Source organism: Thunnus maccoyii, chromosome 8 (assembly GCF_910596095.1).
Source record: "Thunnus maccoyii chromosome 8, fThuMac1.1, whole genome shotgun sequence".
Taxonomy (NCBI): Eukaryota; Metazoa; Chordata; class Actinopteri; order Scombriformes; family Scombridae; genus Thunnus; species Thunnus maccoyii.
The window spans coordinates 9,421,278-9,434,212 of record NC_056540.1 but is presented as its reverse complement, the minus strand read 5'-3'; the positions used below and the strand labels follow the sequence as shown (position 1 = coordinate 9,434,212).

The 12,935-nt window shown below is 40.2% G+C and overlaps 1 protein-coding gene across 6 annotated transcripts in view; it reads right to left on the bottom strand.

Moving 5' to 3' along the window:
- si:ch211-26b3.4 (connector enhancer of kinase suppressor of ras 2) overlaps positions 1-9,752 on the bottom strand; it is a 60,551-nt gene extending 50,799 nt beyond the window's left edge. For 5 of the 6 annotated variants that reach the window (XM_042419877.1, XM_042419878.1, XM_042419879.1 and 2 more), the window contains exon 1: positions 8,823-9,103. In XM_042419877.1, the coding sequence (XP_042275811.1) occupies positions 8,823-8,886 (64 nt within the window). In that variant the 5' untranslated portion in view covers positions 8,887-9,103. Of the gene's footprint in view, positions 1-8,822; positions 9,104-9,723 lie in introns of those variants that run through there. The other variant, XM_042419875.1, reaches the window with a different exon arrangement.
- Between the last annotated feature and the right edge of the window lie 3,183 nt (positions 9,753-12,935).

The window sequence follows — 12,935 nt, the reverse complement described above, 5'->3', positions numbered from 1 at the left end:
ATGATGTCAGATGTCATTCTAAGTATTCAGAACATCCAAAAGGCTGTCGTGATATTTGGATTAGTGGAGTCAGCTCAGTGTTCTCCTCAGTTTTGTTTGCCCCTTTTACCAAATCTTTAGTTAAATCCCCTCTTTATCTTTCAACAAGCAAAGAACTACAAAACATTCAACTAGTCATGCAGCTAAATAGAAAATGCAATATATAATTTGTCTGGTAAAACTTGAATTTCACTTCTATGAATGTCAGTTTCTGAGATGTATTAAATTACCTTTACACTTGACCTTTTGTTGCTTAAAAATGCTGAAAGCTAGACCTGTTAGATTTGTCAATGAATATAAAGTAAGCCATCAGTTTTTATTGTGTTTTTATCCTCAGTGACTGTAACTACTGCAGTGCAGAGTGCATTTATGATCAATCAATCAATCAAAATGATTCAGATTCAATAACTCAATCTTATGCTGGGTTTGGATTCAATAAAATGCTGTTGAACCCCAACTTTAACGCACATGCACTAGGTTTTTCAGTTCCTGTTTTCCAAATGTGGGATAAACACATTTTTAGTGAGTCAAATTGATTTATCTCTATAAGAACAACTGAAGGATCCCATGATCCCGACTATCACTAAATCCCAGTGTGATGAAGCTTGAGCTAGCATCTCATGTTGACAGCTTCATCCGCATTTCATGCAGTTCCCTCCAATCTTTTCCTCCTTTCTGAGCAAAATAAACCCCTCCCTTTCAGAAACACGAGGGTTGCCAGGCAACCACAGCAAGAGAGGCCTCCGAGTAGAAGAGAGGGATCAGCAGTTGCTGCCCCTCAGGACCCTGCACTGATGCTAGGCTAAGGAGCACACACATACACACTCACACACAGACACACACAATAAATACACACATACTGTAGCCTATATATGCGTTCCACACCGACTGAAAGCTTGTTGAAGGCCACAATAAAAAAGACTGCATTTACAGCTAAATATGGCTCCGACTGAAAAAGTCTCCGAGCAGTGACTTTACCGCCTGGCCATTAACATCAGCTGAAATCAGACTGTCAAACCCGTTTCTGGCTTCTCCTCTGAGACTACGCTCAGGTCGGAGTGGAGGCTGGGCTAAGAGCGGCGGCAAGCAGCGAAGACTTCTGTCTTGTCGCCTTGCCCCCATCTGTGAGCTTCCAGCTGGAGTAAGTGCTTCAGTGAGTGCGAGGAAAAGACACAACACTCACTAAAAATATTCCTACAGTGAAATATTCATCACATCATGACAGAATATTCTTAAGACCGTGGCATTTTAGCTCCCCGGTATGTGAGCTTTCAAGTGCACCACAGCCTCCTCTGTGAAACGCAGCTTGCAGGGAGGTGTCAAGAGGCAATCTGAAGAAACAGGAAGAAGGAAAACAGGGTCAACCAGGAAGCTGCAGGGAGTTCAGAGGCAGAACTCCACTCTGAGGATCTAACCAACCTGAGAGAATCTGAAGTGACTACAGTCATACTGGAAATGTCATGTTAACATGATCTTTAACTTTACCTCACATGTCCTAACTATCCCTATTCTACCCCAAACTTTACAAGGAAATCCAATTCCAGCTGTAATTCGAGAAGAGAAGAAGAATAAATGTCAACTTTTATGTCAACTTCACATTTCCTACAAAACATTCACAAAAATGCCACTCTCAGTATGCTCACATTTGAACATTAAAGCTCCTATAATCAGTATTAATATATGAAGAATGGATTAAATGATAAAAAATGTGTGTAACGTAGAAGGTGTCGCTCGTACTGACGAATCCACAGAGATTTATCACCTGACTCCGTGGTCCCCCTCAGCTCTATAGAGCCTTTTAGTGTGTTTCGGCTCATTGTTTTGGTTGTGGCACCCGCCACAACTGTTTTGTTTCCCTCTCAGCACTCTCATCACCGTCATTTCCAGCTGCAACAGGAAGCTGTTTTCTGCTCGGATAAACTCACTGAACACTACCTGCCCAGCATGAGACAGACAAGTCAACAGTCCCCGTCCACTCGAAAATGTGTTTTTCTTCTTGTTCCTTCAGTTGAATGTTTGAGCTTCACTGTGCAGAATGATGTATGTGCAGAGTTTGACACTAGAAGGCTGTTTCATCTACCGAGGAGGGAAATATTTTCTGTGCTCACCTTAAATCTGAGTTTAAGCGGTGTACCTACCAGCAGGATTTGTGACATCACAACTAGTTCAGAGCTAATCATGGTCCAGTATGCAACTTACACATAAAACTTGAGGATCATTACACTGCACGTACACTGAGAATGGACTGTGTCCATCAGTTAAACTTTTGATATGAAAAATATTTGGATATTCATATTCTGCTGATGATATCACACAGCCAACATGAAGGCATATTCATATTCTGTCTGTTTCAATGAGGAGGAAGAAGTAGATGCCATTTTAAAGATTTTTAACTACTGCACATTTTTGTGGAAAACCCATATCAGACACAAATTATTCCAGACAGAATATTTTTATACGTTTTTATACATTAAAACATGTCTGAAGGGCATCTTTAAGTTTAAAGTACATTACAGTCAAATAGTTAAGAAAAACAGATTAAGTACCTAAAATAAAGCATAAAACATTAAAACATGTCATAAAATACTGTGGAGCAAGATTTGCAAGTTTTTCCTCAAACTGAGGAAATAAAGGATGAGAACCGTCTGTCAGGATGCTTAAAGCTTTGACATTTGACATGAAACACCAGGATGTGTAGCCACACTTAATACGATCCTCTAGGAATCTTTTGTAGTTGCTTGAACTGGTTCCCTTTATTTTTTGCATTATTATTATTATTATTCATGTATACAGTGTGTATAGTGTCATAATGCCATCACTCCCTTAAAGACAAAAACAAATGAAATCACAATGCCACTAAGCTGCTCCATAAAAATGAATAACAGATTTGTAATGATTCTGAACTTTTGTGTGAACCCAGGTGTCAGCAGAGCAACTAGCTTGCCAGTGCTGACAGCTACTGTATACTAAAATGTAGACTCAACGCTAGATAGTCATCCTATAATAGGATAAGACCTCTAATGCTAGATCTAGTCTGTAATCTAGTTTGAGCCTTTAAGTCAGGGTTTCTCACCATTTCCTGGCTTGTAAACCCAACAACCGACTTTCCATAAGATATGTCATACAGTTCTTCCTACATCCAGAAATCTCCAAACCCCATCTGTAAATCATGCAGCCCTATGTGTGGTCCCTGTCTTGACCCCCAGGCTGTGAAACTTTGCTTGACGTTAATATATGTGGTGATAAAACCGCAGCTCCCGGAACAACAGGTGCAAAATCGACCCAGTAAAACACATACGAACATCCACACACACACACAGGCCCCTCTGTCTGAGCGGCCGGATAGAGTGGGGTGCTTTGATATGATGCCCACTGCATCTCTCATTCTCGGCACCGCTCTGCCATCGCTCTCCCCCTCTTTCTCCGTCATGCCCACCCTTCCCCTCGTGCACTCCCCATGTTTCCTCCCCCATCTTAGGCTCCTCAGCCTTTCTTTCATTTTCCTCCGCGCCTCCCCATTTCTGAATCTGTATCCCCGCTCTCCTCTCTCTCTCTCTTTCTCTCTGCTCGGGGCCATAAAACAGGAGGGAATGTGGTGTGTGTGTGTGTGTGTGTTTTGCAAGTGCCGCATACATATGCGCCTCGATATGTGTTAGAGGCATGCAGGATGTGGATTGGGCATCTGTGTGTGTTGCTGCTTCCCCGTCTTATGACATGTGCTGTGACTCCAACACGATCCGATCTGGTTTCCATGACTACCGATGCCCCACTTAAAGCTCCTGCTCCGGAGTTTTTGTGTCTATGCATGTGTGTCTGTGTGCATACATACATATATACCATATATTTCAGTGAACACGTGCCTTCCTTTGAGTGCATGCATCCGTGTGCATTCATATGCAGTGCATGCATCTCCTCTGCGTACGAGGGCGAAAATGGAGGACTGGAGGAGTTTCCTCTGTGTGTGTGTGTGTGTGTGTGTTTGTGTGTGTGTGTTTCCCCATAATAAGGCACACTCTTTAATCTTTAATGCAACTGAAACTACAACAAGCACACAGTCAGAGCCAGGGGAAGCGTGTCTTCCAACACAGTTACTTACCATGTCAGCAGGAGACTAAATCAGGGGACACAGTATGGAATGGTAGTAAACATGGGCCTGCACACCCCATTAGACTCAAACAACCAAATAATCTAGAGGATTATTTCAACACTAGAATAAAGCATTTCCTGTTCCTGTGTTGTAATGTTAGGCACATACAGTAGAACCCATACTTTCTCTCATTGTCCATGTCGAACCACCGCTACACACTTTTATGTGAATATCTTTAATAAGTTCTCTAAATCTGTACATCTCATGATCATTCAACGTCCCCTGCACTGTCACACATCACCTTTATATTTAGATTTCTAGCTCCAATACATCAGCACGCAAAGAGGAAAAGAGAGATTACCGCAGGAAAGTGAACTTCCTCATTCATTTTCCTGTCAACGTATGCATCAGCAGGCTGCCGTTACCGTGCACCTGAAAGCACAGGCGGATCTTATGAGGTGCGCATCACCGACAGCAGAGAAGAAGTCCGTTTTTCTTTGTTGCCCCAAGAAGCGCAGATCTGTACACGTCATACTTTACACATCAATTGCGTCTGCACACACCCAAGCAGATACATACCCTTGCGCACACACACACACACACACACACACACACACACACACTTAGAGGAAACTCCTCCGGTGTGGGTGTTCAAATCAAAACAAACGCTGATGAGTCATCTTTCTGTGAGCCTCACCAGTGTTCTGCTGCTTGAGCAGTCCTTACTTCTACAGCAGTGAGAGATCCTGTATAGTCTGCTTGGCCTGGTAGCGAGCTGTGTCAGGTTTTCTCGATAGGACTGCAGAGTATCCCGTCTTTATGTCCCATATTCATTCATGTGACAGGACTGGACTGTTGAGGAAAAAGAGCTGCTGTCTAAAAGACTTGGATAAAGCTTGTAATTTTATCTTTTTCCTCTGTGCTGGTGAAGGATGGATTCCTAAAAAGTGCAGTCCTAAATATGTCCCTCTGATGAATGTCACAAGACCTGATTCAATCTATCTTACAAGCTGATGATGTCACACAGCCCACATGAAGGCAAATAGAGCTAATACAGCAGAAGAATCTACATACAGAAAATCCTCAATGAACAAAATTAATTGGTAGAAAGTAACTAAGTATATTTACTCAAGTATTGTACATAAGTGCAATTTTAAGGTACTTGTTCTTAACTCAAGTCTTTCCATTTTATGTTTACTTTATACTTTATACTCCACTACACTTCAGAGTAAAATATTACACCATTTACTCCACTATATTTAACTCACAACTTTACTCACTTTACAGACTAATATTTTACATACAAAACGTATGAACATCTGCTAAAATATGATACGGTTTTAAAGATTAAACTACCCATCAACACCATAAAGTAGCAAAAATCAATATCCTCATATATATCATATAACACTCCATTATGCATGATGAGAATATTTACTTTCACTTCATTTTGCTGATGATACATACTTTTACTTAAGGCTCATTTTGAATGCAGCACTTTTATTTAATCAAGCAATCAAGTATTTGTATGGATACTTTTACTTAAGTAAAAAAATCTATTAAAGGGACAAAACATGTTCAAATATGTATTTATACATATACATTTAAATATGTATTGATATGTATATGTATATGTAAACAAGGAAATTATAAGATGCGTTGGACTGTTGATACACTTTTTATAGATGGAAAAACTCTTACGTTGCTGTTGAAAATATCTTAAGAAGAAATTGTGTCAAATCAAATTAATTTGTCATTTGTGTGTGATCAGCAATATTTAAAATTTTAGGGAAAATTTCAATTGAATAACTTTTCCTTCAATAAAGCATTTCTTCTCTCACATTTGATGGGTAACAACTGTGACAATCTTGTGATATCTGTGTATAATATCAATGATGAAGTATAGAAGTATTTGTGACTTCTGTGGGCTCTACACACAATTCAGGGGAGGCTGGGACACCGTCAACTGGCTGTGCTGTCTCCAGTTTGGGTCTGACTGGGGGCCTTTGTTGCATTTCTCTCTCCCTCATAAAATAAAGGTGTTCCTACGTTGCTACAATTATCCATTGTGTACAAGCAAAAAGACACAGCATCTCTATCATGAAAGAATGAGAAACTATATGGCCTATTGTCTAAAAGATGTAGGTGAGGACATATGTTTGCTCCGATAACCCATGTGTTTTATATCTTTGCACATTTAAGTACTTTTCTCTCTCATGGTAAGCAAGAGAAATCACTTAAGTACTTCTAAAGGAGGTCTCAATGTCACTGCTCCCTAAAAGTGGCACAACACTACTTGGATCAGCGTGAGAGAGATGAAGAGCTTCCAGAAAAAGAGGCCAAAGTGAAGCCTGTGTAAGCGTGCAGATTAATACTAGCCTTCCGCCTTCTACTTTATTCATAAGAAAATAAGATCTTAGCATAAGCCTGCCACTGAGGGTCTATGTTTGAAGCCCTGCAGGAAGAGAGAGGGAGCTTCACAGGAACGGGGACAACAGTGCGAGATGTTTGCGAGTGTCTATGAAAATTAATCTCTGAGCACAAGCTCTTCATCTGGAAGAGGCCAAGACTCTTTTTGAGACACATAAAGCAGCACGTATAAGAGGGCCTAAGAGTTTGTTGCAAATGTGAACATTTTTGTCTTTACTTACTTACTTAACCTCTTAAATCTTTAGCATGTGCGGCAAATAATAAGATATGATCATTCTTTTTTCCATATTCAAATAGGTTTGAATCATGACACTCATTAACATACCTTTAAATTACACTGTAACTAACGGTCGTGTCCCTTTGTGGTGATTTCATAATAATCACAGCTGTAGATTGAGGAATGTAACAGCTGAAAAGACTGATATTAAATTGTGTGTGTTCCTCGTTAGCAGATAAAACAAGAATGCCCTAAAAGGATTTATCCAGTGGTTATGTTATTAAAGTCTAAATTTGTGCTAAGGCTCGAGATTTTAACCTTAATCATCATCCTGGTGTGCGTCTTTATATATGGCATTTGTTCAATTTTAAATTTCCTGGAATAGAAGGAGAAAATTGTGGATTTACCTTCGATTGAATGCACATGCAGGATTGTATTTTAGCACATGGCATTTTTGGGACTGTCTGGTTCATAACTTAACTAGTGTTCCCTTTACTGGTCCTATACTAGCAGCGTACACTGGTGTCACTAGAACCTTTTACACAACAAGAAAGTGTTATTTGTCCCACGTTTGACTGGAAGAGACTGTCATGCTCAAGCAAAGTCTCATGCTTTAGTCAATAACTCAGTTGGCATCAAAAAAGTAAACCACAATTGCATTTCCATGTTGCAAAACTCTAACCACATTTGGACCGATACCAATGAAACCTTCAATCAAATTTCAACTCAGTGTCTCTTAATGAAGGATGCAGCGGCAGAGCTTCTTCCTACTCCACAGATCAGAGGATGCTGTGGCTGAGGAGAGCAATTATAAAACCAGGGACGTCACCGTAAGCATCCCAAATACTCCTCTACTGTGTCCCCTGAGGGTCTATCAGCCACCTTGACTTCTAATCTCTGAGATTAGTGCGTTAACATAAATGCAAATGAATTTAAGTGGCCTTAAAACACATGTAGGAATATGTAGTTTTAGGAAATCTGTTGATTAAAACACTACGTTTGATCAGTGTCATTAATGCACTCAAGCATCTAGGAATATCACACCGGGTGGTCACACAAGTAGTGATTCTCCTAAGTATAGGGATTGCGGACACCCCCCACACCTCCACCCCCAACACACACACACACACTCACCCACACCCCCTCCTCCCCATTTCCATTGTCTGTCAATAGGCCTACCACAGTTTCTCTCACAGCTCCCGGAGTGTGTGAGAACAGCTTCAACCACCCCTCCATCACACACACACACACACACACACACACACACACACACACACACACACACACACACACACACACACACGAGTAGTGATTACTCATTCATTCTGTCTGTTTGAAGGGACGCATCTCTTGCCAGCAAAACGAGCAACCAAAAACAAGTGAGTGTGATCGGTGCGTTTGCCTTATATGGCAGGCGGCATTGCGCTGTCCACGGTGCTGAATCTGACTGTACGGCTGGCATTGGAGAAGGGGGGTTAGGGGGGAGGGGGGGGGGGGGGGGGTGCATGCAGCTAACTACATTAATCATACACACGCGCGCGTACATGCACATAGACACACACTCTCTCAGGGTGAGTGGTGATATGGGCTTACAGCATGTGTCAGTGAGTCAAAGAGCATGATGACAGATCTTCCACATTCATTGATGAGAGGTATTCTGCTGATGCTGGTGCTGATGGAGTCAGCAGCAGCAGCAGCAGCAGCAGCCTATAGGCTTGGCTTGCGAGGGGTGCGCTCTCAAGCAAGCGAGATGACAGAATGCTGAGCCTCCACTCCCTGCTTCTTGGGGACATCCATCTCATTGCACCGGCTCAAACGCATTTACTCCACTTTGGTGACTTTAACCAGTCTCATAGTGGTCAGTTACAGCGGTCAAAATCACACGTCCGCCTGCAGGTTTGGATCAGGAGAATACACATGCACAAAGTGTGGCCCTCCGCTGCTCACCGTCACCCCCACCACCACCACCACCATCCTCCTCCTCATTCTAAACCACAAGCAGCATGAACATTATCAGCCTGATGCAAAGAAGAAGGGATCCAACATTACCTTTCATCCAGTCCAGCACTTGCTTTGGTGTCCATTTACTTATAGGTTCCATAACCAAAGCCATGGTGTCACAGTCTCTCCGAGATTAACGGCACAGGACTCAATGCGGGCGACATAAAACGACTTGTCAGTCACATCTGGAATGACACGGCGGTGGGTAAATCTGAGAAAAAAGAAAGGGTTGTCAGTTTTATTCTCTCCATCAGAGCATGGCCGCCTGCAGAAACGGTGAACGGGATGCGGTGGTGCAATCCACGCGCACACACAGAGACACGCACACACACGCTCTCTGCCTGCCTCCCTCCCTCCTCTCTGTCGCTCTCACTCTCTCTCCTCTCTCTCTCTCTTTTCCTCGTGCCTTCCCGCCAGCAGCCCGCGCGCTGTGAGAAGTGGATTCGGTGGGCGCGAGGGGATGGAGCGACCCCTCCCCTCTCCTCTTTTCCTCCCGCCCGCCTCGCTGCAGCATCACAAGGGCCACCACTCATAATACAGACCAGGGAATGGTGCAACGCACACCATATAGGGAGGATCTCTCCATGTCTCCCTCCCTCGCTGCCTTACACACACATGCACACATGCATACAAGGATTTATGCAAAAATAACTTAAATTGAATTGTATATCATTTTAAATACACCACAATAAATAATAGGCTATATCAGGGCCACTAAAAACTCACTATTGAGTAACGCACTGTAGGTACATATATGAATATTACAGAAATTGTATTTTTTATTGTATGTATTTACTCAGAGTAAATTAAGCCATTGTTGTCATCATTAATCTTTGCCTATACCGAAAATGTGTTGTTGCCCACATGTTATTTGTTCCTATGTGCAGCACGTGCTATATTCACAAGGAGAGGTGGGCTTATATATCAGCTGTTTTTTTTTTAAACTCACCATCTATGGATGAGAAGATCAGCATCAGTTGTCAGGCGCTGCTGGTGTGTGCCTGAGCTCAGCTGTGAGGAACAGCGCCCCCTGCTGCGCACCTGGGACACAGGTGACGTCATGGATTAAGGCAGTAACCCCTCCTCCACACACACACACACACACACACACACAGCACCACGTCTCATATAAGGACCACTTTATACATAGGGAGGTGAGGAAAGTATAGCAGGTAAATATGCCACGTGCCTATAGGCCTGTAGTTACGTAGCTGACACAGGTAGATAGACAGACAGATGTCTTCAGGGCTGCAACTAACTAACTTATTTTCATTATCGATTAATCTGTTGATTATTTTCTCGATTAATTGATTAGTTGTTTGGTGTATAAAATGTCAGAACATGGTGAAAAATGTCGATTTCGCAAAGCCCAACGTGCAACTTACAAATGTTTTTTGTCCCGACCAACAGCTGTAAGATATTCAGGTTATTATCATAGAAGACTAAAGAAACCAGAATACATAATAGGCCTATCTAAATATATTTTTTCATGTACAGTATAAAATGCAGAAAAGAGAATTATGCAATTTTTTCTTAAAAATGACTCAAAACGATTTATCAATCATCAAAATAGTTGCCAATTATTTTTATGTCGATCAACTAATTGATTAATCAACTACCTGAATGGAAAACAACAATCATCACCATTACTGAGCATGATGTGCTATCAGCGAAGACATGTACAAGTGGTTTTTATACTCTAGGAATGTGTATTTTAATCTAAATAGCTCATTTAACACACACACACAAACACCCAGTAGGAAGAGATCACGACACACGCTGTGGTTACAGATGAAGCATCTTCATTGAATATATAGAAGTGACAGTACAAAAATCACTTGTTTTAAAGTGCAAGAAGACATGCAGATCTTTTGCAAACCCTCAAACAGATAGCTGCTCTACAAAGCAACAATAAGGACTTGAGAAGTCCTGCAAATGAAAACATATTTGGCAGTCAGTGCTTGTGTTTATGTTATTGGCAGGGTACCTTGTAAGGGTCAATGTTTGTTTCATCCGGTTTCAGAGAAGAAAACATTTATAGCTCCATTTATCTAATGGTTTAGATTACTGTTGCCTATTCCTCATACATGCTCTTAGCCTCTGTCTGTCATTAGCCATACTGCAGCAGAAATGCCAATAAGCTATTAGGCTGTAATAAGGGGGTGAGTATTGAAAGTCAGCTACTCAGTCTTAATTGCTAAAGGTGCAGTATATTGTATATATAGTTGCAGCCTATTTTAGGATGAATATCTGTATAGAAATAGAGAGTAATACATATAAATGTAGTCAGTATGTTAATATGTAAATGTAGTTAGAACAAGATAAGAAGTAATACAATTCAAATAGTTAAATACAGTATTGCCAAAGCAGGTTGAATAAGGTTTACAATGTAAGTCACTAATGATGTGTCCAAGTAGCACCAAGAGGTGTATTCTAGACATATATATATCTATATCTATATCTATATCTATCTATCTATCTATCTATCTATCTATTTATAGATAGATAGATAGATAGATAGATAGATAGATAGATAGATACAGTGTATACACAAGGCTTAACATGTGTAATTCATGGCTTTGTCATAGTTTAGAACAGTTTATATGTAGGGTTACTTAATTTTGGGTTTTTTTTTTTTTTTTTTTTACATATTTATGCACAACAACCACAAGGCAAATTCCTTGTATGTGCAAACCTACTTGGCAATAAACCTGATTCTGGTGTGTACAACAAGCTGCTCCAAACAAGGGATGGGATTAATAAAGTTGTTTGTATTGTATTGTATTGTATTGTATTGTATTGTATTGTATTGTAATGTAATGTGTTGTATTGCATTGTAATATACTTTCAGGGGCAGACCACTGCAAAAACACTTGAGAGGATACTTTGACATGTTCAGGTGATGAGGAAACAAGTTTGTGGAGCTTCCACGTCTGTCACCTTTTTAAAAAAAAATTTATAAACAGCTTTATTGAAACACGTATACAACAAGTTTACAGCATCTTGTGTATATAACTTGAGTCTAACACACACACAAACATGTCAGGGGGACTATAATAAAAATAATTTACATTTAATTAAGTTAAATAAATATAATGTAATGCTTACAGTGGTTATACATTTTAACAGCTTTTTTATTTACACATTCAGATATTGAAGAAATGCATTGTTTGATATGGACAGTCAGCTCTGAAAAGTTTGTCTTCTTGCTTAAGACTTTGGACTTGTGAATATAAAATTTGGTCAACATAAAGTAAATTAATCAAACAGAGCCATGAGCAGAGATTCCTGTCATTTCAGTGAATCTTAACAATACATTTTTCCAAAGTAATAAAAAGTGAGGGTAGATACGATCAGCAATAAATCTTGACTATTTACCCCACAGTTGTTTTGTATGCAGGCCAAAGACCAGAATAAATGTAGCAGCGTTTCTCTGAGCTCCAAACAAAAGGAACAACTTACATCAGTGTCTTTTATTGAGTTTCTGCAAATACTGATTAGTTGGATAAAAGCTGTGAAGCCATTTAAAGGATATATCAACTCAACTTTATTTACATAGCAGCTTTCATACAAACATGCAGCCCAAAGTGCTTCACATAGCAAGATTATAAAACAGAGAAAAAATAAAAACAAACATAGACAACAATAAATACAATTTTGCAAGACTGAAAATTACAACAACATAACAATAAAATGTTGAAAATAAATAAATAAAAGCCAATAAAATAAAATAAACATCAGGGATTAAAATAACATCCAATGATTAAAACTTTAAAACTAAGGCTATAACATTACTGGAAATTAAAACCCAGATTAAAACGATAGATCTTTCATTTCCTTTTAAAAACACAGAGAGCTTTCCACGTTAATATTCAGAGGCAGTGTGCTCCATAAAAACAGAAGGCAGCCTCATCGCTACTTTTATGGGACGCATAAGGAACATTTAAAAGAGAAGTGGTGGAGGACCTCAGTGATCTGGCTGGAACATAAAATGAAAGCTCTCTGATGTTAGGAGGAGTGAGGTTATTTAACCTTAATCCTACTGACTCCCACAGACCCCAGAGGTTCACTTTTAGTCATATTTCACGGATGCTTCATTCCAGCGTTCCAATTTTTCATGACTTTGTCAATCAATTTGTTCCTGATGACTTAATATCATTG